At 49.1% G+C, this 24,310-nt stretch overlaps 3 protein-coding genes across 4 annotated transcripts in view; all 3 read right to left on the bottom strand.

Annotated features, from left to right (window-relative positions):
- S100A12 (S100 calcium binding protein A12) overlaps window positions 1-24,310 on the bottom strand; it is a 50,318-nt gene that overhangs the window by 10,665 nt on the left and 15,343 nt on the right. The window lies entirely within an intron of this gene.
- Window positions 5,632-6,788, bottom strand: S100A8 (S100 calcium binding protein A8). Of its 2 annotated transcripts, none has more exons than XM_019022816.1 (3): window positions 6,641-6,788; window positions 5,995-6,171; window positions 5,632-5,843 (listed from the first exon to the last, which is right to left on the bottom strand). In XM_019022816.1, the coding sequence occupies exons 1-3, from the start codon at window positions 6,671-6,673 to the stop codon at window positions 5,703-5,705; spliced, it is 351 nt and encodes a 116-aa protein (XP_018878361.1). In that variant the 5' UTR covers window positions 6,674-6,788; the 3' UTR covers window positions 5,632-5,702. The 2 variants fall into 2 exon arrangements, with proteins under 2 accessions (XP_018878361.1, XP_004026775.2); XM_004026726.4 differs by having other exon boundaries at window positions 5,995-6,157; window positions 6,641-6,688.
- On the bottom strand, window positions 12,191-14,997 carry LOC101136680 (protein S100-A15A). The gene is made up of 2 exons (XM_055359729.1): window positions 14,792-14,997; window positions 12,191-12,367 (listed from the first exon to the last, which is right to left on the bottom strand). The coding sequence occupies exons 1-2, from the start codon at window positions 14,939-14,941 to the stop codon at window positions 12,191-12,193; spliced, it is 327 nt and encodes a 108-aa protein (XP_055215704.1). The 5' UTR covers window positions 14,942-14,997.

The following is a 24,310-nucleotide window of genomic DNA, read 5'->3' as shown; positions in this document are numbered from 1 at the left end:
CAAAGGCCACTCTGCTCTTCCAGCAGATGATCAGAGGCTGTTCAGGTGTTCATCACCAGCTTAGTTAATGCATTCAGTGAGTCTCACTGGTCCTAAATAGTCCAGGTGGTAGCATTAGTTATCACTGATGTAGTCAATGACAAGTTGGGTACCATTTTTCCCAGGGCATGTACACCTATGCCAGGTAGGAGGACACAGACAGCAAAATGGAATCAGCTATCAGAATGCCTTCCTGGCAGAGTATGTCAGGCAACCTTGCAATGTCAGAAGCCCTTCCAGCTTACGGTGTCATTTTGCACAAACACTTGAGGACCCCAAATTCCAAAACAGCATGCTCTGTCTAAGGGTGACAGGTATTCTGCAGAATATCCCACAAAGGAATATACTAGCCAGGGGAGCACGTGTAACTCCAGTCAGGGAACTGTCATTATAAAAGTCTCTAGTTGAAGTGTACAAAGCCTGTGTCAGATTTAGCCATGAGTTAAGTGGCAAGGTAAATTGTATGATGAGCCTGCTTTCCCATACCATTGACAATGTTTAAAATCTGTCTGATTTTATGTCTATGTTCTAGGTAACCTGCATTGAGGCCATCACTCTCCAATCAGAACCACCGATGGCTGTTGGGGCCCCATTCAAATTGGCAACAGGCCACAGATTGACTATTCCAGCATGGAGATGCCCTGAGTACATGGGTGGCTGATTCAGCAGTGTTTTAGATCACAGAGGAATTTCCAAATCTAAGACCGGAAGGAAAGCTCCTCCGCCCAGGGAAGAAGACAGAATTGTTACTGGGGCAACCCCTAAGAGTTTAGGGCAATCAAAATGCCAATCCTCTTGCTCTATACATAGGGAGATTATCTTTGCCTAGAGGATTGCTCACACCAGGAAAAAACTACCAGTCCTTCAGGCCCTGAGGTGTGCCAGGTAAAGTCCTGGGCAAGGAAGAGTGGCCCAAGAAAGAAGCTCATCTGGTACCTCCTCTCCCTACTCCTCACTCTGGACAGCAGAGACCCTATAGGGGATGAGGAGAAAGAGGCCAGGCAGGCAGGCGAGGAATGGCTGTCCCATCCACACCCAGGGTGGAAAATGGCTACAAGAGAGCACCTTCATGTTTTAATTAGGGTCTCTTTCTTGGAGACAGTAGAGATCTGATTCTACCTCTGCCACTTGCCAGATTCATAAGCTTTGTCAAGTTTCTGAGTCTACTCATGTACAAAATGGAAATAGTAGTTACCTCTCTCATAGGATTGTTATGAGAAATGAGATAAGTTACCACAATGTCTTGAGCTAAAAAGTGAAATCATTAACAAAATCATTGGCCTGTGTCAAAATTTTTGTTTCAATTCATTAATGAGAGAACCAGCAAGGAAGACTTTTTTGAACTGGTTTGAAAGATATTAGGAAATGAAAGACAGTTAGAAAGTAATGTCTAAGATTCTTAATTTAGACACAAGACTAAATACAAGTCTTTTGACTTTTCATAGGGTGACAAAAACAAACCATAACAGTTTTGGGTTTAATGTCTTGACCAGCCTATAAAGCCATATTGCCCTATCCAGCAGAGGTAAACTGTCTACATCATCTGTTATGAATTGCTATCAAACATGCTTTGCCGATCACTTTTCTCAAAAGTGTCAGATGAGGTCTAGTAGCAAGGACCTTCTTTTTTTCAGACAGACTCTAGCATGAGATCAAAAATATAAGCAATCATCAGTTTGCCTTTTTCCAGGTTTGAGATGATTTTTTTTTTCTTTCACACTGACACATAGCTGGAGCCCAGTAAGTGTCGGTAGCTTTCCCTCCCCTCTTCAGCCCATTTGAATTTAGACTGAATTCCCCCAGGCAGGAGGGCAGAAAATGGGCTGGGTTCTGGACCCAATCAAAATTGTTCTGGTTCCCAAGTGGAGGGATAAACAGGAAAATCTTTTCCATTGGAATAAGGCGTTTTGCTCAGCCACTGTAGACCGACTGCCCAAGTCCAGATTCTCTCCATGCCCTTTAAGACTTCTGTCACAACCACCAGGAACACACCTGAAGTCAGGACACTTGGGCGAAGAACTTGGAAGGAGAAGCAAGACTTCAAACAGGTCATCCTTATAGGACCCAGAAATCATAGTTGCCGGATCTGCTTCAATTGGTGAGCCAAGCATTCCTTTATGGGCTCAAATGTTGCATGCAATTTCCTGCTAAACCAATTATTTCTAAACTTCCCACTCCCTTGTTCTTCTTTTGCAGCTGGGGAAACAGGAAACAAAATCACCTTGCTCTGGGCCACAAGTCCTGTCTGATTCTGCCCAGTCAGTGGTTTCGGTAATGGGCACGGTCTTGTTTGTAAATCATCATCTCCAAGCCTGCATCCTCTGGGAAGCTTCCAAGGCCTGCCTCTCTCACTTCTCTTCTCCAGATGGCCAGTGACAGCTGGGCCACCTCCCCTGCCCAACTGTGCACTCAAGAATCAACTGTTGACCCAATTCTTCACAACAAGTACCCATCACTTATGGTGAAACTCCAAAGGGCACCGTGGGCCACCTTCCTCTTCTGGTAGGCTCAGGAAAAGAAGACTTATTGGACTTTCAAGTAATGGCAGACAACTGAGAATAGTAACTCTCCCCAAAAGAATCCATTGACAGCAAGTCCAATAGTGCACTTTCAAGGGGAATCAAAGGCGCTGGGATAGGTTGCCCCTCACCACCCTGACACACACACACACCCCACCACCACCACCACCACCACCACCACCAATGTGGATAGCTGAAAGGCAAAATCAGGGTACTCTCTCCTTTTTTGTACTCCTGTTACTATCTTTTCTCTTGTGAGTTCCTCTAAATGTTGAGTTGACCTGAGATGTGGCTTGGTGAACCCTGGAACCTTTCCCACCTTTTTTAGCCTGGGCCACATTCGGGTCAGCTGCTCACCTTTGCACTATATATTGGAGAAAATTATAGCAAGATCACTGTGGTGTCTCTCAGAGCTCCATAATCTCCGTTTCTGCAATGCGGAGTGTATTCCACACTCCTGACTTAAGCAGAAGCACTGGCTTGGGGGGATGGATAGATATCCTTCAGCAAAACTGAGAAGAAAGTAATTTAATACCTAGGCCTTCCTCCTTGCCCCAGCAGAAGCCCATCTCCACATTCTGATGACTAGATTTTCCCATCCCATCTTAGATGCCAATCTTAACTTTCAGCTGGCTGCCAACCATTTTCACTAATATGTTAGCTGATAACACATAAAATTGACTGGTAATTAAAAATATTGGTGAATAAGGGCTTAAACTATTACCTTTCCCTGCTCATTTACATTTTATATGATTAAGGCCTACTACAAGAAAAAGCCCAGTGACCTGAACTGAGTAATCTTCAGCACTGGAAACCAGTTAATCTGAGTGGCATTTTTCTAATGGTAGGAAAAGGGTTTGCTCCTCCTGAAATCCTAGAGAATTGGTTACCTCCTCTTCTCCTCTTGAGCATGAAACATGTCTAGCTTCTCCAAAGAACCCCTCCCCTCCACTACCCCAGAGTTAGCTTCCTCTCTTCAGCCCATGATCCTGGGGTTCCAAGCACAGTAATTATCCCAGAGAGGGTGGAAGGCTCCCTGCTGTATTTAGTAACTCGCCCCGCAAAGAATCAATTGACAGCAAGTCCAACAGTGCACTTCCAAGGGGAATCAAAACCACTGGGATAGGTTGCACTCCCGCCCTGACATACACACACACGTGCACAGACCCCACCATACCCCACCATAAGAGTTGGTAGCTTTTTCTCCCCTCTTCAGCCCATTTGAATTTAGACTGAATTCCCCCAGGCAGGAGGGCAGAAAATGGGCTGGGTTCTGGACCCAATCAAAATTGTTCTGGTTCCCTAGTGGAGGAATAAACAGGAAAATATTTCCTATTGAAATAAGGTCTTTTGTTCAGCCACTATATACTGTGCTTAGGCAATGGCTGGGGCCCTTGTGCGGTGCAGAGGGACACCAAGCAGCTTCCATCTTCCGGGCCGGGGTGTATCCTCAGCTTCACAGAGCAGGAAAGCTGTGGAGAACTGTGGGCAGCAGGGTAGGAACTGATTTAGCCCTTGGCAACAACACACATCCCCACAAAGCATACACCCACCCACCCACCCAACACAACAATAGCAATAAAAATACTCCAACCTTTGGCCAGGTGTGGTGTGGATCACACCTGTAATCTCAGCACTTTGGGAGGCCAAGGTAGGAGGATCGCTTGAGTCCAGGAGTTTGAGACTAGCCTGGGCAACATAGCAAGTCTCCATCTCTACAAAAAAATAATTTAAAAATTAGCCAAGGGCAGTGGCTCATGCCTGTAGTCCCAGATACTAAAGAGGCTGAGGTGGGAGGATTACTTGAGCCCAGGTGTTCGAGGCTACAGTGAGCCATGATCATGCCATTGTACTCTAGTCCGGGTGACAGAGCAAGACCCTGTGTCTCAAAAAAAAAAAAAAAAAGAGAGAGAGACAGAGAGAAATACTCTGCCTTTTGTTACTAAACACCAGTAAGCAGGACAAGTGTTCTTAACCTTTTTGAGGTGTTGGGCCTTTTCGAGACTCTGATGGAAGCCGTGGAGGAATGTTCTCAGTGTGTCACTCAAAATGATGCACACAACTTCAACCCAGTTTCAGAGACGTATAGACAGACAAGTTAAGAACCCTGGTTTAGTGATTCTGGTGACAGCTTCCTACCTTTTTACCCATCACTAACACCATTGCCTCAGCACCTAAGTGAGGACAACAGAAAATTCCCCACACCACAGCATGAAAATCCAGTTTGGGGTGACATTCTTGTCAAAAGGTTCCCCTTCATTTTCTTCTTTTTTTAATGCCCATCTCAGAGAAGAACCATTTGTCTTCTGGCCTTCCCCTTGTACCAGCCCTTGGGAAGTATTTTTTAGATAATTTTCTGATCACCAAAGCATAGAATCCCATAGGGCAGCATATGAAAAACCTACTCTTTGACTTAAGTTTTACTAATTTATTTTCCTATTTGCCTATTCCTTTATCATCTAATTGAGTTGGGAGTTTGGGAGTGGAGAGGGAGGAAAAATTTTCAAAATCCCCAAGGACAAACTACAGGTATGTGGACAGGTGTGGGGATTATCCTATTAATGGAGGACTCTGAACATTGTCCACCTACATCACACCACACACACAATCAGCCTCTCCCCTCTTCCCTCTCTTGCTCTCTTTCTATCTGTCTCTCTCTCTCACACACACACACAGACACACACACACACACACTTCTATGTAGCTATCACCCTAATTTCCCAAGAGCCACATCTAAGACATTTAGCTGGAAGCTAAAATTTAGCTTAGAGAACAGTATCAGTTGTTCTTATACTACCACCCTGTTCCCAAATCCCCGACCCATTTCAGAACCACTAGTAAAATCATCAGCTATAGTGTCATGGACTTTTTGGAATCCTTAAGCCTCAAATACAATGGCTCAAGATGGAGGGGCTGGAAGGGAATGTGGGGCAGAGGCCAGGTGAGGGGTAAAGCAGGAAAGGCTTGTGAGAGGTAGGGTGGGATAACATAGATTTCTTTTTCTTCCTTTGAGTTTTCCAACCCTCCCTCCACACCGAGGAACCTCATTCCACAAAAGCATAAGAGAGAGGCGTGAGGTATTGATAACTTTATTATTCTGCAGGTACACGTCCAGGGGCCCAGCCTCTGGGCCCAGTAACTCAGCTAATCTTTGTGGCTTTCTTCGTGGCTTTTTTTGTGGGCTGCCACGCCCATCTTTATCACCAGAATGAGAAACTCCTGGAAGTTAACTGCACCATCAGTGTTGATATCCAACTCTTTGAACCAGACGTCTGCACCCTTTTTCTGTCAAGATTGAGGAGGAAGAAGCCAGAGTTTAAAGATCTCAGAGAGAGCCGAGGCATAGCCATCTATGAAGGGTGGCAGGGAGGACCGCTGGCCCAGGGCAGCTCCAGGACCAGGCAGAGAGCCCCCGCCACACCCAGCCCCTCCTCACCCTGATATACTGAGGACACTCGGTCTCTAGCAATTTCTTCAGGTCATCCCTGTAGACGGCATGGAAATTCCCCTTTATCAGGGAGTACTTGTGGTAGACTTCGATGATAGAGTTCAAGGCTTTCTCCAGCTCGGTCAACATGATGCCCACGGACTTGCCCCACCTGAAAAATAGAACCTTCTGGGGAATCCCATGGCAGGGAATTTGCATCTGCCCGGGGCAGTACGCAGAGGATTCATGCCCCAAGCGATAGCCTTGTCCTGGCCTGCACTTTCCAAATAACCAAACCAGCAGATGGCTATGGCTCCGGTGGGAAGGGTGGGATGATAGGGATACAGGTGTGGGAAGGGGAAGGGTCCATTCACACAGAGACATATGCACACACACGGGGCCCATAGACTTTCCTTACCACCCCACCCTCTGCTCAAGAAAAGTCCAGCCTAGGAGACAATGTGCCCTTACCCACTGGAAGGTGCTGGAGGATACTCTCCTTCCTTATCCCTGCCTCACTCCCCACCTCCAGGAGTATCTTTGCTCCAGACCTCCCTGAGCTTTCTCTCTCCTCTCTCAGGAAGGCTGCTCCACTTCCCTGACCCTCCCCAAGAGAAGCCCAAAGTGTGGGGCCAACCCAGACAGTCCCACTTACCAGGTCTTCTGAAAGACAGCTGACAAGAGACATGCAGGGCTGAGAGGCAGCTCCTTTTTATAGCGGTTAGGCTTGGCCAGCTGCCCACAGCTTCGGGCCATCAGAGACAGCTTCTCCCTGCCAGAGTTGCTACAGTCTCTGGTTTCTCAACCAGGTGAATGTGGCAATCACTGTGCAGAATGAAAATTTTGGGTGGGGAGGTAGGAGAAGCGGAAAGAGGAAGGCATTTGCTGGGCAACAGTGCCCAGAAGGAAAAAGCAGGTAGGGGGGCTCTTTTTCTGGGCTGCTGGCATCCACTTGCTTGATCCAGCCAGATTCCCACTCCCATGCCCTCTCCACTATTGCGATTGCTAATCCCCTGCATTGGTGGTCAGGCTATACATCCCTGAAATTGAACTGAAGTTGAATGCATCATTTTGAGTGCATGCACTCAGTGAGAACATTCCTCCATGGCTTCTGTCAGAGTTTCAAAGGGTCCAAAGACCGCAAAAGGGTTGAGAACACTTGTCCTGGCTGATGGCTTTTAGTAATGAGAACTATTGTTCTCATTACTAAAAACTAAAACTATCGTTGTTGTTCTTTTGGGTGGGTGCTTTGTGGGGAAATGTGTTGTCGCCAAGGGCTATATCCATTCCTACCCTGCTGCCCACACTCCTCCACAGCTTTCCTGTTCTGTGAAGCTGGGGATGGACCATGCCCTGGGAGATGGAGGCTGCTTGGGGTCCCTCGGCACTGCACAAGGGCCTGAGCCATTGCATAAACACAGCAGGGAGCCTTTCACCATCTCTTGGTTAATTATTGTATCTGGGACCCCAGGATCACTGGCTGAAGAGAGGAAGCTAACTCTGAGGTAGTGGAGGGGAAGAGTTCTTTGGAGAAGCCAGACGCGCTTCATGCCTAAGAGGAGAAAAGGAGGTGGCCAATTCCCCAGGATTTCAGGAGGAACAAATCCTCTCTCCACCACTAACAAAATGCTACTCAGATTAACTGTCTTCCAACCTTGAAGACTGTGGTGTGTTTCTGTTGTTACAAAGAAAATATTTGTAAAACAAATATCTGATAAGGGATTAATATCCAGAATATAAAAGAATCCCTACAACTCAACAACAAAAAACAAACAAACCAATCAAAAAATGGGGAAAAGACTCGAATAGACACTTCTCCGAAGAAGATATACAAATGGTCAATAAGCACATGAAAATTACTAATCTTTAGGAAAACATGAAGCAAAACGACAATGAGATACCACCTGACACCCACAAGGATGACTACTACTTCTTTTAAAACCCAGAAAACAACAAGTGTTGGTGAGGGCATAGAGAATTGGAAGCCTAATGCACTGTTAGTGGGAATGTAAAATAGTGCAGCTGTTATGGAAGACTGCAAGTTTGTTCCTCAAATAAATAAACACATAATTACCATATGATCCATCATTCTGCTCCTGGGTATATATGCAAAAGAATTGAATGCAGGGATTCAAACAGATCTCTGTACATTCATGTTCATAGCAGCATTATTTACAAGAGCCAAAAGGTGGAAGCAACCCAAGTGTCCCTCAACACATGAATGGATGAAGAAAATGTTTTGTGGGGACATGTGTTGTTGCCAAGGGCTAAATCCATTCCTACCCTGCTGCCCACACTCCTCCACCGCTCTCCTGTTCTGTGAAGCTGGGGATCCACCGTGCCCTGGGAGATGGAGGCTGCTTGGGGTCCCTCTGCATTGCACAAGGGCCTGAGCCATTGCATAAACATAGCAGGGAGTCTTTCACCCTCCAAAATAAATCCAGCTCTCTCTGGATGTGAGCCATTGGGGACCCAGCACAGTGCCCAGCACACACAATAACAGCAGCCACAATCACTGATCAGAGCAAATCATGGCAAAATACTAGTTCACACTCACTGAGCTTTTCCCATGTCCAGGAACTATTCGAAGTGCTTTATTTGCATTGATCATTTAATTCTCATACTAATCCAATGACATATGTACTATTATAATGCCCATTGTACAGATGAGGAAACTAAGCCCCACAAAGAGACATAGTAATTCAGCGTATCAAATGATTGAGTGACTCATGATGTGATGTGACAGCATCCACTTCCTATTCCTGCCTGTAATGCCTTTTGTCCCTGTAATGTCCTCCTCACCATTCCTGATCCAGCTCAGGCATCATCTGCTCCAAGTCCATCCCTGATCCACCTGCCCTCACCCCATCAAGGCAGAATTAATTATTCTCTCCTCCACGCTACCCAAATCCTTACCCATCACAGCATTTGCCCTGCTATGTTATGATTCACTTGTTTATTGTCTGTCTTTTCTTTGGGACCAGGAGACCATTTAGAAAAGAAATCACATTTCTTTTCACAACCCTAGGGCCTGGCACCTACTACATGTTCAATTAATACTTATTGAGGGATAAATGAATACAAAATTAAGTATGGCCCTTCCCTTATCCAAGGCAGAAATTCTCTTTATCACAATCAGCCATCTTAAATCATTTCTGGAAGAAGGCAGGGTATAAATTCATGAGACAAATGCAGTCTGACTTCCTTGACAAAAGATGAATCAAGCTCCACCTAGGAAAACAACGCCATTTCTGACATGACAAGTTTTCAACCAAGGATCCACCCTTGGTTAATACCTATTATTCACCACGTACTATCCTATGTGACCAGCATAACAGCACCTGCCTCAAAGCACCATATCATATTTTCAAAGTATTTTGCATCCACTGACTCATTTGATATTCCCAGCAACCTAGTGATGTGGACATTACAAGTATAATTATCCCTATTTGACAGATGGGGAAACTGAGGCACAGGGCATTACTTCAGGTCCTTCCCCAGGTCCAGTGAGGGAGTCCTGAGTGGTGACCTCCTTCCCACATCATGTACAGGCTGACCAGCAAGATTGTGAAATGTCGCCCCCTCCCCAGAAACTGCGCCCCTGGACAGCCTTGGGTGCTTTGGGGACAGCAGGAGCCAGGCTGAACTGACCTTGCAGCAAAAGGTATCAGGACTTGGGTAAGCACATCTGGGGAAAGGCAGAGGCTGTAAGCAGCCTGGCGGACATGGGGCAACCTAGAGGGAGCGGAACCTGGTCATGTTTACAGGAAAGGGCTCAGTCCCTGGGTGTGTCCCAACAGACCTGACAGGCCCATCCCTGAGGCCAAGGAAATGAGGACAGAGCAGGCAGAGCTGGTGAAGAAACCCCCAGAAGGGGGCAGGAGAGGGCAGGGAGGGCTCAGGCTGGGTGCCCCTGCTTCGTACTCAATGCCTGTGGAGCCCAGCACTTCTCAGGTGAGACAGGTATTTCTCCCCTGGGCCTGCAAGAAGAGCGGCCCAAGTAACTCAGGTGATGGTCTTCATGCCTCTAGACACAGCCAGGGGCCTGCAGGAAGGAGCACAGATCTAGGTCAGCAATTCCAGCCCCACAGGCCCCAATTCTGCTTTCCTTCCCCAAACACCTGCTGAGCGTTTATGGGGACGCTGAGATCCTGTCTCGGTGGAGAGTACGAAACAAGCACAGTGTGGCAGAAGATGCCCTTCCACAGGAAAGAATGCAAAGGGGAATGGGGTGCAGACATCTCCCGAGGAGTGGAGGGCCCAGCTAGGTCCTGAAAGGCAAACTAAGCTGATGGCAAGTGTGGGAGGGACAGCAGGCCAGGCCCGGAGCAGCAGGGGCAAATTCTGCCCCAGAGCCTGAATGATGAGAAACAAGGTCTCCAGCTCAGCTCCAGGGACAATCCACCATGTTTGGCACAAAGGACCAGGTGGGGAGGGAACCAGACCAAGTTTCTTAAGTGACCCTGCAGTCCTGTGCGCAGGTGGTATATCACCTCCCATCACTCTTTCAAAATCCATGATTTCTATCTCAGTAAGCTCAGGACACCGGTTCCCAGACCAACCCTCAGAAAAGACAACCCTCTAAAGTGGGCTCTGGCATTTCCTGATGGCAGAGGAGACCCTCCCTAAGGGATTCTGCATTAGATTCCTAGAGTCCCAGGGGAGAGGAAGAGGAAAAAGAAGCAGAGCAAGGGCAGGGACAGGTCTCAGGTGGGTGGGGTCAGGGACACCGGAGGACTCAGATCAGTGGTTCATGAATAGCCCTGGGTCAGGAGTAACCCTCACATCCATCATCATGTTGTAGAAAAAAACAGACCCAACCCTTCTCTCCCTCAAGAAGCCTTCCTGGGTTGACTGTCACCCAGGTTCTACTCATTGCTCTTCCCTTAACAGGTGTCTGTGGTTCTGCCAGGCTGGATTGTTGGCTCAGCTCCTGTCAGTGTCTGACTCAGCATGTGCAAACCCAGCACACAATATTCCCTGCAGACTGGCTCCCACCCAGGCACCAAGGTCCCATACCAATCGCCAGCACCTGAAACCTCCACCTCATTCTGGATCCTTCTCTCCCTCAGCCTGCGCCCAGGTCTGGACTTTGATGTTCTGCCTTTTCTGATGCCGCCTCCCTCCCTTCCGTCCCCATGAAGCTGTTTACCTCCTCTTCACAGCCTCTAGCTAGGCTGTGCAGGTCTGATCTGTCTTCCTCCACCCCAAAACCCTACCACTAGTTTCCTAAAGCACAGAGCTGGTCCCAGGGCCCTCGCCCCTTCCCCGCACTTAACAACTAAGGATCCCTTACCAAAAGGATAAAGTCCAAATTCCAGTGCTCAGTTTTCAGGGACTTCCAGACTCTGGTCCTAACCCACCCATTCAAGCTGACTTCCTACTGTTTTCTCCGTGAACACTAATTTCCAAGCAAACTTTCTGTTGCTCCTAGACATACTTTATGATTTTCTACTGTTGTTCCCTCTGCTAGAAATGCACCTGCCTCCCGATCCTGGTCTCTTCCCAGGCTCAGCCCCACCCTTGCTCACTGATTCTTGGGGCTCTCTTTCAGAGCAGGGATGCTGTCGGAGCGGCATGTTAGTTCACCCCTACCCTCACCCCCGTGCTACCACCTGTGTGGTGGGTGAGTGAGTGACCACGGGCGAGGCCTCGCTATCTCCCCAAGAGAGGAGACTCTTCCTTCTCAGGCTGAACACTGCGGGTGGGGACTGTCTCCCTATCAGATAGGGCCCCCTGGAATCAGAGGTGGTGTCTCTCCCATCCGATATAAACTCCCTAGAGGAATAAGCTGTGTCTCCTCCTCAGACAGGGGCTCCCTGGAGATAGGAGCTGTGTCTCCCCCTCAAAAAGGGGCTCCCTGGAGATAGAAGCTGTTTCTTCCCCTCAGACAGGGGCTCCCTGGAGGCAAGGGCTATTTCGTTCATCTAAAATGGATCTTTCCCAGGTTGGGACCGAAACTTCTTTTTCTGGATTGTAGGTGAAGCCCAGAACCATCTACTGACAAATCCTTGGAAATATGTATGAAATTGCTTTATTCTCTCTCACACTGATGTCCTTTCCACAGACATGTACACTCATGTGCACACACACACAGGGACACACACAGACACACACAGCTGTGTTCTCCATTCAGCTCCTGATATCCAGGTCACGACTCCTCCTGGGTCCGGCTCCAGTGGGCAGGAGGCTGCCTGAGCTCCCTCTAGTAGAGGCTGTGTTGGGCACAGTAGCGGGCACACAGCTGCCGGTGGTACTGCAGGTGGTAGTCCTTCACCAGCTTGCCCAAGATGTAGAGGAACTCGTCGAAGCAGATCTGGTTGTCCCTGTTCTTGTCTGTGGCCTGGAACAACTCTGTGACATAGTATGGCTCCTTCTGGCCCTGAGAAGTGGGCAGAGCATCAACCACCCACCCAGGCATGCAGCCCACCTGCCAGGCTCCCCACTGCCCACTGGGAGGGGATGGGGTAACTGTGGCCTGGCCTTGCCTGCAAGGAAATGACTCCTCACTCCAATAGTCAGTGACTAGGACTCTGAATGCTGCAAAGTCAGGCTCAAGAGACAGGGGCATAGTTGGTGCCCCCATAACCGAGCCTGGAGCTAGCTGCATGTGTGCAGACAAAGGAGGTAAACTGGGCACCATTGATGGTTTACTGTCTGCAGTGCCCAAGAAGCACTGACATCCCAGACGACTTCGCATCCACTGGCAGCAGCTGTTTATACTTCTCTTCACAGCTAAACTGGAGGCTCCTCTGGAGAAACACCCCAGCCAGGGCTTCCTCAAGGCAGGGCAGTGCCTTCCTCCTCCACACTGGGAGCTCCCCAAGAGCAGAGTCGACCTGGCCCTTGAGTCTGCATCCCCAGCACTGCTGCAAGGCTGGTGCCCAGGGTGTCAGAGGTTTGCATGCCTGTGCATTTGCCTGCATCAGGAGAAATTCCCAGGCAGATGGTCAGCATGCGAACCTCTGACCCCCTGGGTGCTGGGCCCACATAGAGCGCAGAATAAGGGAAAAGACAAAGCCAGGAGCCCTGGAGCTGTCCAGGTTGTTCCGAGGCAGGCGGCCTAGATGTGGCCCTGAGGGCTGAGAAATGGGGATGGTAGAGGAGAGGAAAGAGGCATTTGAGGTGGAAGGAACAGCATGAAGAAAGTCAGGGGCCAGAGCACAGCACGGGGACAGAGCGGGAAGAGACAAGGTGGGCATCGGGAGCACTGGGCAGGGCGGGTGAGGCAGCTTTCAGCAAGATTTGGCTGGTGGGCATGAGGACCAGTGTGAAGCCCTAGAAACCATCTGGGGGAAGCAGCTGTGGACAGGTTTCCAGCCTCTCTCTCCCCTCAGGGCCCACCCCCACCACCTGTTCCTGTGATCTTAACTGTTCCACAAAGCTGGTTACCCAGAGAGGAGCTGGAGGCTTCCTGCCCAGGACAGGCTCTCCCAGCTTCCCTCACCTCGGCCCACCTTCCCCAGGGCTGCCTTCTGTGTGCAGGTTCTATCCCCACAAGGGCCCCGTACCCGGGCAGGGCTGTGACCCCCATGAGTGCAGGGTCCGGGCCATCCTGGTACAGTTTGCCCTGGAAAGAACAAGGTTTCCTGGAAACAGGACCACCCACAATCACTTCCCCCTCACTCCGTCCCTCTCTACAACCCTCAAGAGTAACACTCCAGTAAGCAGAGGCAAGGCTGGGGAGATGGGAAGTGACTGAAGAAGAGCCTTTTCCCGGATGGAGTGGCCTTGAGTCAGGATGGACCAGAAGTCCTCTGGAGATGACAGTCCAGACACCCCGGGGCATGAATAGAGAGCAGCACCCCACAGACACCCTTGCAGGCCCCAAGGAGCCCAGTAATCATAGGTCTAGGTCTGATGACAAAGAAGATGGGCAGGGCCTGAGGGCTGTCTAAGCCCGGATTTGGGAGCTGGGCCTGTCCAGGTCTGAGAGACTCTGGGGATAAGAGGTGGAAGGGGAAGTAATGTTTCCCAACCCCACCCCACCCTACTCCCACCCTGGCTAGGGGGGCCACCGCAGCCCCTGCTATCCTTCCCCCGGGCATGGGGGCAGGAGGGCCAGGTTTGTGCAGCCCAAGAGAAGGGGCTGAGCTCAAAGGGCTTGGAAGGTGGCATGGGGTGAGGGGCAGAGGCGCTGCCTGGACGGGCCTGTGGGCAGAGGGGAGGTGGAGGGCCTGTACTCAGGAAGCAGGATGGGCCGAGGCATAAACAGATTTGGGGTTAGGACTGAGTTCCAGGAAATCAGCTAAGTTTGGGCTGGAGTGAGGCCAGGCAGGGAATTCTGGGAGAGGGAAGGACAAGAAACACAGATGTGCTGGGGCCACCACACTGTGGCCACAGATCCTGCCGTCCCATGAATTAAAGATTCTCAGGGCCGGGCACAGTTGTTCACACCTGTAATCCTGGCACTTTGGGAGGCTGAGACGGGTGGATTGCTTGAGGTCAGGAGTTCGAGACCAGCCTTGCCAACATGGTGAAACCCCATCTCTACTAAAACCACAAAAATTAGCCAGGCATGATGGTGTCCACCTATAATCCCAGCTACTCAGGAGGCTGAGGCACGAAAATCACTTGAACCTGGGAAGCGGAGGTTGCAGTGAGCAGAGATTGTGCCATTGCACTCCAGCCTGGGTGACAGAGTCAGGCTCCATCTCCAAAAAAAAAAAAGATTCTCATGGGAGACAGCGCCCTCTGTAATAACCTCAGCATTTGCTTTCAACACTCACTTGCCACCCCAGAATCCATGCTGTACCGGTGCCCTGGCCCCACTTCAACCCCCACCCTGATCCCAGACCCTGCGCACCAAGCTGTCCATGAAGCGGGGCATGTTGTCCATGAGCAGGGCCTGCAACTCCTGCAGGGACAGGGTCTCCATATCGCCTTGCCGGGCTGCATACTGGTGGAAGCAGTGGATGATTTGGAAGAGGGATTCCTCTACTGGGGTGTCTGTCATGACTGCTGGGCCCTGGCCCCAGGCAGGGGGCAGACAGACCTGGAGGTGCAGGGGTGCAGCAGCCGGGGGCAGTGGATGGAGAATCTGGGAGAAGAGAACAGCACCTTTTCCCAGCCAGTCCACAGATGGTGCTTCCTCCAAGAACCTTCCACCCTCTTGTACCTGCCCACATTCCCACACCCTGTCTGAGGCCCCCAGGGTCCCTGCACCCATCTGACCCCTTGCAAACGTGACTCAAAGTCGCTGCCCTGCAAGAAGCTTTCCTGAAATTACTCAAGACAGGATTCTGTCCGTTCGCTGGGACTGAGGGCTTCCTGAGCACAGGAGCTGCATCCTCCTCCCTCCAACCTACCCCAGTTTAGCAGATGCCTCAAGTCAAGAATAAGGAGAAACTAAAGACTCTGAAGCAAGCCAATGTTTGTGTTGCTTTCCAATAGAAATATTTTTAAACACTTGAAAAGGCAGAATCCACACTACCGTAAACTGTCTTGTGCGACAAATGGAATATTAGAATAACCACACTATGCAGAAAACTGGGCCCTGCTCTTGAGTCATTGTTTTCTTTCCCAGTTGAATGCACAGGCAGCACATGGATCCCACCTCTCTTCCTGCTGCCACCACACTGTGCCACCCTCTCCAGAGGGAGTCCCCATGCCATCAGCACCATCCCTTCGGCCCTCACATCCCATGGCCCTCCCAGAGCCTCTGTGCAGCTCCTCTCTGGTGCTCTGATGCCTGTGACCTCCCACTCCCCACTTCCTCTGGAGATGAGACAAGATCACCGTGTCAGGTCAGCAGTGCTCCCTGGACTCTACAGATAGGAATCAGGACAACTGCTGCTTCCACCGCTCATGGAGCCAGCCAGGCACCAGGTAAGCACTTCATACAAATTATCCCGTATCCCACGTAACCCTCACATGGGCCATAGAAAGCAGGCATATTTACCCCCAGTTTCCTAAGGGGGAAATGAAACCCAGAGAGGATAAGTAATTTCCCCAATTTCACACAACTGATCCACTTGGAGCTTCGTTCAAACCCATGTCTTTGGGAACAAGCCCAAAGGCATGCTTTCAGTTCAGGTCCTACACCCGCCTTGGGCCACGATTGTGCTGTTGGGATGCCCATCCACACTGTACGTGTTCTCCAGAACAGGTAGGCTGTCCCCACCTCTGCTTTTTAGAACCTGCACAGACCCAACACAGACCCTCACCCCCACAATTCTCTTGGAAGAGGCACTGACCTGTCACTGTTGGGGTGAGTATCCAAATCCACAGATCCAGCCTGTAGTTGATCCCAGAGATTCCCCAACGCTCAGGCAGGAGGCACCTGTGTGAGCCGCGAACCCACCACCAAGCCCCACATCCCACCCATCCTCAGTGCCTCCAATTATGGCAGCCAGTGTTGTGATGCTTCACAGGTCCTTCAGGAGCAGGACTGAGCCTTAATGGCATTCCTGAGGTGACATCACAACACTTAACTTGCTAAGATTAACTCAACCAGTTTCAGGGGCCCACATCCCTTGGAGCAGGATCTGAAGCATCTAAGAATCACAAAAGGTCCCATTATCTGTCTCCCTGCCTCAGAGCTTGTCCTCTCAGCTCCAGGGCTTGGGTGGGGTCAGACACACACTTAACTACATCTCCCTGGGGTGTCCTCCCTCCATTAGCGAACCCCCAAACTCCACTGTCATGAAGCACATTCATTCCTTCATTCATTCAACAAATATTCTTGAGTACCTACAGTGTGCCAGGCCTTCTGCTAGGCAATATGCATCAGATACAGGGCCAGCTCACAGGGTGGGGACATGTGAGGGGACAGTCACACACTGTCACTAGGCACATGGAAGCCAACTGAGTGACACAGACAGGTGCTCCAGGCACCCAGAAAGGAACACCTTCTACCTGGGGAGTTGAGGGGGACTTCCTTAGGGAGGCGATATTCCAGCTGCGACTTGAAGAGACATTTTGAATTGCAAGGAAGAAAGGAGAACCAGGCACTCCAGACAGAGGACATGGCACAGGCAAAGGCCTGGGGCTGTAAAAGAGCACGGCCTCCTCAGGGGATGGAGTCCACAGGGTGCACAATGAGAAGTTAGAAGAAACAAGGCTGGAGAGGCAGGAGGGAGACAAGACCGGAAGACCCTGTGCCAAGCTACAACTGTGACTTTATCCTATCCAGCCCATAGTCTGTCAGTGGAGGCAGACATCTAGCCAAAACTCCAAGGTACTGTACTTAGAAAAGCACCACAGACTTGGTGCCAAACACGCATCTCCCACCTCACAACCCCCACTACCCATGGCCAGGGCAAGACTGTGATACACAAACAAGAGAGGAAGCTAATAGAGGATTTTTTAAATCAGTTGGGTGATGGATGGGAGGTGAAAGAGAAGTGGTAGAACCAGATTTGTTTATTAGTAAATCACCGACTGCAATGTGGAAGTCACCCTACTCTGAGGGGGGCCAGACCTTCAGGCTCGACATCCCTACAGATGCTACCTGGGCCCTTGAGTGAGTGACAGGTGGGGTCCCCTCTGCCAACTCACCCCAACACAAGACTTCTCCCAGCCAGCCCCGTCTACTTGGCCCCATTTCACCCCACACAGCTCCCTTAGGAGGGCCCGCACAGGCTGATGACTGAATCTTCCAGAATGGGGCGCCAAAGGGCAGGTCATCAAACCAGAGACTCCATCTATGCATCTCTGAAGGCTGGAGAGAAAATCATAGGTAGATACCGAAGCCAACAGCTTTTCCAGTTTGCTGGATGAGCCTTCGTCTACTCAACATAATGATTTCCCCAGCAAACAAGTGGTTCATCAATACACTTTCCTGTTTCTAAACTAAAAACATGGCTTGAATTTCTCAGCATTGCCAAGCTAGAGCCACAAAAAATTGTATCGAATTCTTTGGTTCAGCCATCATTACCCTGGCAATTTCTCCCAAAACAATTAATTAAACAGATATTTAAAAAATCATCAGGAAAATGTCCACCATTGCAATATCCATAACTAAGAAACAAAAATAAAAGCAAAACCTTAAGACTATCTAATTAACAAATTTGGTATACCCATATGGCTTACTGTTGGACAATTGCTGGATAACGGCTTGTTGTTTAGAAGAAACTTCATTTCTGACCTATGGCTGGGGATGGGGGGCAGACTGCACTCCTTTTCACCCTACCTTTTGTTCACTCTGGGACAAAACAGCCCCCTACGCCATGCCAATACCCGGTGATGATCCCTTGCACAGCTGCGCTGTAACTGCACTTTTTGCTTAATGTTATGCTGTGGACATCTCACATGCTTAATCAATGCTAGCCTGATTTTTGGCGAGTACATAGCGATCATCTGTTTGCATTTATCAAAATTTGTCTTATGAATCCATTATTGTTAGACATTAAATTACTTTTATTTATACATTTTAATGTCAACTCTTCCTTAATGTTTATCAGAATTTTGCCACGTGTTAGGTGCTAGGCGCACCTGTGCTAGGTACTGTGGAGAAAGGGGGCGGAAATGAATTGAATAACATTCTGCCTTCCAGAAACTCATAGTCTGTAGGTGGAGACAGACATTTGGCCAAAACTTCAGGTTACTGTACTTAGAAAAGAACCATAAACATGGTGCCAAGCATGCATCTCCCATGTCACAACCCAACCACCCACGGCCAGGACTAAGATTGTGATCTTGCCAAACACAGTCTTCATGTCTTTCCAGTGTGCAGACCAGTCACTGAAAACAATGCCCTGTGACATCCAGAAGCCAGTACAGCAAAGGAGTAGCGCTTTCTGGTGAAATCGAGAAAGGAGGTTACCCGAAACTGGCCCTGAAGCACCCCCATCCCCGCTTCGGCCGCACCCAGGATTTTAGACACCTCCAGAATTGGAAATACTTCAAGCAGGATAATATTCAATTTCTGACTAAGAGGGCAGTGAGGTGGTGGTGAAGAGGATCAAGTAATTACCTTAAAAATTAAAGAAATCTCGTATGGTACTTGAGACGATGAATCAGGTTATACTGATGGAATATTGAGGGATTTTTGCCAGTTCTTACCAGCGTATATCTATTTTCTTTTTTCCAAACCTTTTTTATCTTTAGGATTAGAGCAACCTGATATCCCAGTCAACAGCCTCAAGAGTATCTGAAATGTGTGTTAGATGGGCTGTGCTTGAAGGGGGAGCTGCTAGATGCATTAGAATCCTCACAGAAAATGTGATAAAGGAAAGAAAGGGTGCATTATTGCCGTGTAGAGAAAAAGAATAGGATTTGAGCATAGGGAGTCCCTAGGCTGCTTCTGTAGGACCAGGAGGCTGCTGGAGAGTGAGAAGATGATTAACAGTATTAAGTTCTTCCTCTTTGCTGAGCACTGCTCCATGGGCTTTACATCCACCCATTCATCTCATCTTCTTAACAATTGCTGAAAAAGCCCAAGGAATGACAATTACAGGAGCATGCTGGGGACACAGCTAGTAATGCAGAGGCACATTTCCAACCCAGGCCCATGGGCCCCACATACCCATTCTCAACCGCTACATTACCTAGTCCCCGAATAACAGGAAATCCAACCTAGGGGAGAGCAGGAGAAGGGCCCCATGGTTAGAGGAAAGAGCTGGAACAGAGGTGCTCAGGTGGGAGCCAGCCTGGGCTGACAGAGGGGCAGAAAGAAGGGCTGGAGTGGTGTAAATGGAGCCCAGAAAGACAGGAGATGAGGTCTGAGGGGCAGGCAGAGGACAAGCCAACGAGGACTTTGCAAAATTTTGACTTTAAGCAGGATGGGAAGCCACTAAAAGTTTTTAGTAAGGGTTATGCCATGTTCATAGCAGCTTTACATCCTATTGTAAAGCTGACAGTTCTCCCAAACGTAAACTATAGATTCAGTGCAATCCCAGTCCCAAAGTCCTTGCTGGAATTTTTGTAGAAATTGACAAGTTAACTGTAAAAAGTATATAGACAGGCCAAGAATAGCCAAGGGAATCATGAAAAAGAAAAGACATGGGAGGATCTACAGTACTAGATGTTAAGATTTATCATAACAGCTCTGGTAACTAAGATACTGCCTGGCTGGTTCAAGGACAGTCACATAGATCAACAGAACTAAATAGAGGTCTGAGAAAAAGACACACATGTATGGTATATTTATTCTGTGACAAAAGTGGCACTGCTGAGCACAAGCTTTTCAATACATTTTACTGGATCAACTGGATGCTCATGCTCATGAAACTAGACCACAAAAGCAGGCAAAATGACAATTTCAAGTGGATTGTAGGTCTAACTGTGGAAAGTAAAGTCATAAAGCCTCAATAACATATGCAAAGATATTCAAGACCTCAGTCTTGAAGATTTACTTCTATATTTTCTTCTAAGAGTTTTAGTTTTAGCTCTTATGTGTAGGGCTGTGACCTATTTTGAGTTAATTTGTGTGTATGAAGGAAGGAAGGGGTCCAGCTTACTTTGCATGTGGCTGTCCACTTGTCCCAGCATCATGTGTTGGAAAGACTACTCTTTCTTCATTGAATTGGCTTGGCGGGCTTGTTGAAAATCAATTGACTGTGAATGTGAAGGCTGAGAACACTTTATCATGAACTGTTAGCTTCACCTATGTAAAGATATCTTCTCTCTGCTCTACCTCCTGTCAAAATCTGACATGACTCTTGCTCAAAACAAACTTTGTTTCCTGAGTTCCGTGGCCTTGTCTCATGTGGAGCAATCGTGTCACATTAACCCCCTCCCCACCCCCACTCCACGTCCACCCTGTGGGCCACGGCCCTGCCCTTTCCCAGCTGTTTTATGATCTGCTTTTTCAATCAGGACTATGTTTAAAACATTTCCCCAGTTCTTAAATATTTTTGAGTGATTGATTCCAAATAGCTACATTATATGGAATTCCTGAACCATTCTGACTAACAACACTTTTGACGCCAAATGTGTGGGGGTTATATTTCCTTTTTTTAAAATCCCCACACCAACCAATTCTCCAACACTCTGAACACTATCGGGGTATCATGCAATTCCGTTCTGATCCTAACTACCCAGAGTTAGCACAGACCCCACAAGGTGAAGGCTCAGCCCCACAACACTGCTCCCACTTCAGATGCCAGTCGCAGCACCTGACTGCCCATACTTCTGACTGACTGGCTAAAATTGGAGATTCCTACAAACCCCCTCCTCAGGTTAGATAATCTGCTACAAGAATTCACAGGACTCAGGGAGGCACTTTACTCATGATTACTGGTTTATTACAAAGAGTACAACTCAGGAAAAGCCACGTGGAAGAGACACACAGGGCCATGTATGAGGGGCAGTATGGAGCTCCCAGGCCCACTCCAGGAGCCCACCCTTCCGGCACCCCACCTGCTCAGCAGCCCTACAGTTCTCTGAACCCCATCGTTTGGGGTTTCTATGGCATTCACTTCATTTAGGCATGGTTGATTAAATAATTGGTCACTGGTGATTGAAGTCCTTCCCCAGCCGCTCTCTGGAGGCCCAGTGTGGGGCTGAAAGCCCCAGCCCTCTAATCACATGGTTGCTTCCTCTGGCAACCAGCCCCATCCTGAAGCTATCTCGGGGTCCACCAAGAGTCACCTCATTAGCACACACTCAGTATGGCTGGAAGGCGATTGTTATGAATAACAAAAGATGCTCCCTCTCCCCTGTCATTCAGGAGATTCCAAGGATTTCAGACGCTCGGTGTCAGGAACAGGGACAAAGACCAGATGTCCATTTCGTATCATCACAGGGATTCCATGTGTATAGGCATCAAGATTTACTTAACCCACCATTACTAAAAATTTAATTATTTTTATCTCTTCCTGTTTCTACCAACTTGATTAACAATTGTATCCCCAATATACTATTTTATGCAGTGTCATCTGGTAAGCATTGGAGAGAGAAAAGAATACAAATTAAGTAAGAAAAGCCCTCTGCCTTTCAGAAGCTTTTGGTGAAGATCTCTTTTTTTTAACAGGTGCAAGATTGGTGCCCGACGTGGGACTCACAACCTAAAGAAAGGCGGGAAACACGAAGGACCCAGCCACGTGGTACTGCCTCCGGCGACAACCAGGGCGAGGTGGGTGCTCGGTGGCGCCACCGTGTGGAAGTTTGGGAAACAGAAAACCAATTCTCTGCGCTCAGGGCGAGTTTTGTCCTGGGCCTCTGACTGGGGCCAACTGTAACAGGAACAGCCCTTACAGTGTAAGTCAGAATCCTACAGTCCTCCTTGGCCAGGGAGCCTTCCTGGAGTCCCCCCCACCCCGCACTGCTTTCTCCAGCTTGCCAGTTTTACCTACACGGCCCAGCCTCGTCTTAAAATTGGGCGAGATGAGGAATGATCATTGCCAACTTGAAATTTGGTTGAACAGATCAATTTCTCAGGGTACACATGGGTCACTTCCTAGCACTGTCTGTGTATGTGGCCTCCGAGAAAGCAACCTCCCTTATCAGGCTAACAGAATTGACAGTAAATCCTCGCAGCAAACCCATTCGACAGGATGGTGGGTGTTAGTCCAAACTGCACCATTTTGTAAGCCCCCTGCCATTTTGCGGACCCTGGTCAGAGTGAAACATTCCATGTGGATTCAGGCCATGAGAAACATCCTGCCTAACCACCTGACCGCAAGGCACAAGAGCATCCTTATCATACCCTGCTGGGCAAAGGCGCAACTGAAGGAACATCCCCATCATATCCTGCGGGGCAAAGGTCCAAGAGACAGCCTATCACATCCCACTGGAAAAAGGTCCAAACCACCTGATCACAGGAACATCTTATCAATATCCTCCCGGCGAGCTAGCCATACTGCCCAGACCCCCACCTAGACCTATAAATTACCCCAGCCTGTAAGCAGCAGGGGGCTCTGGCATTAAGCTTGTCCCCCACCTCCTCAGGTCTTGTGCTGGACATAAAACCTGCATTTCCATAGAGCCGCCAACTCTCTCTGTGTCTTTTTTTAACCCTTGCCTTCCCTTCAAAACCTAACAGTGGGACCATAGGCTCTGGGCTGCAGCTGGGTGTTCTCATCCTCCAGTGTGGATGGCTCACAGCAGAACTGAGTCCTAATAACCTCTTGTGAATGCTGCGGAACTCTCTCTCTGTCTCTCTGTCCCGCTCCCCCAACTGCTGCACGAGTCCAGAGATGCAGCTGGCCAACACCACCCAGAAGGACCCCAAACAGAACAGCTGGCTGTCTCTGAACATTCCCGTGGCTCCCTCTGCCCTGTCCCTCTCGCCATGGCTCCTGGAAGTGCTCTATGGCCTATTGAAAGGATGCCCCTACAAAGCTTCCCCTGGTTCCCCCACCTGAAAAGTGATTTCTCCTCTTCCGAATTCCCACACACTTTATCTGAACCTTTCTGAAGACACCTGCCTCACTTGCTAGTTTGGCCAATGTTTATGGAGTTCTCTGCACTGGAGGCTGGGGGCACAATATAAGACATGGCTGGGTGGCAGCAAACATAGCATATGTGTGGCCAGGGCTGTCACTGAGACATGCAGGGACATTGGGATGATGGCTCTGCCTGGAGAAGGCTTCACAGAGAAAGTGACCACTGAACTGCCTGGGGACCTGGGGGCTTCTGGGCTCTGTCCCACTCTACTCTCTCACCACCCAGTGCCTTATATTGGAGTTCTCTCCTGGGGCCGGAGCATTGCTCAAAGCACGGTCCACATCCACTCCATCTCCCTGCCACCCTGACACCTGCACACCCAGAACAGAGTCAGCACTCACAGCATAAATGAATGGATAAAATACAGCAAAAAGAACAAATTGCTTTCTGTCCTCTTCCCCCAGCAACTTGAGATCTTCTAGAGACCCAGGAGTACGTTGCTTCTACCTCAGGCTGGGGAGAGGCGAGCTCCCCAAAATGATGGAGGAGATGAAGATATCAACCAGCCAAATTCCTGCTTATGACCAGCCTGTTGTGAGCTCTCCTGGGGGATCAGCAGTGGCTGGGAGGTTGGATGTGTGATAGGATGGGGTGGTTTATGGAGAGTGTTTGTTCCAGACATGACACAGGGGAAAGGCTCACAGGGTTCAACCTGATGAGCAGATGCAAAAGATAAGGCCCCTATTAAAGCTAATTTACTAAGATTTTGATTTTAGCAAAAACAAATGATCAGTTTTTTGGATGTCTCAAATATGTTTGATATTTTTGGAGAAGTTCCAAGATGGCCGAATAGGAACAGCTCCAGTCTACAGCTCCCAGCGAAGCAGAAGACAGGTGATTTCTGCATTTCCAACTGAGGTACCGGGTTCATCTCACTGGGGCTTGTCAGACAGTGGGAGCAAGACAGTGGATGCAGCCCACAGAGCACGAGCTGAAGCAGGGTGAGGCATCGCCTCACCCAGGAAGCACAAGGGGCCAGGGAATATTTTTCATA

This window comes from Gorilla gorilla, chromosome 1 (genome assembly GCF_029281585.2).
Source record: "Gorilla gorilla gorilla isolate KB3781 chromosome 1, NHGRI_mGorGor1-v2.1_pri, whole genome shotgun sequence".
In the NCBI taxonomy this organism is placed as follows: Eukaryota; Metazoa; Chordata; class Mammalia; order Primates; family Hominidae; genus Gorilla; species Gorilla gorilla.
The sequence above is the reverse complement of the archived record's forward strand: the minus strand, read 5'-3'. Positions and strand labels throughout refer to the sequence as shown.

What these genes read in the sequence shown, in the direction of transcription:
- S100A8 (XM_019022816.1), bottom strand. Translation starts at nt 6,673, where the DNA reads ATGTCTCTTGTCAGCTGTCTTTCAGAAGACCTG. An exon ending in GCTGTCTTTCAGAAGACCTG is followed by an intron (nt 6,172 to 6,640) that starts GTAAGTGGGACT and finishes ATTCCCCAGAAG; the next exon opens with GTTCTATTTTTCAGGTGGGG. An exon ending in AGTGTCCTCAGTATATCAGG is followed by an intron (nt 5,844 to 5,994) that starts GTGAGGAGGGGC and finishes CAATCTTGACAG; the next exon opens with AAAAAGGGTGCAGACGTCTG.
- LOC101136680 (XM_055359729.1), bottom strand. Translation starts at nt 14,941, where the DNA reads ATGACAGACACCCCAGTAGAGGAATCCCTCTTCCAAATCATCCACTGC. An exon ending in CCCGCTTCATGGACAGCTTG is followed by an intron (nt 12,368 to 14,791) that starts GTGCGCAGGGTC and finishes CCCACTTCTCAG; the next exon opens with GGCCAGAAGGAGCCATACTA.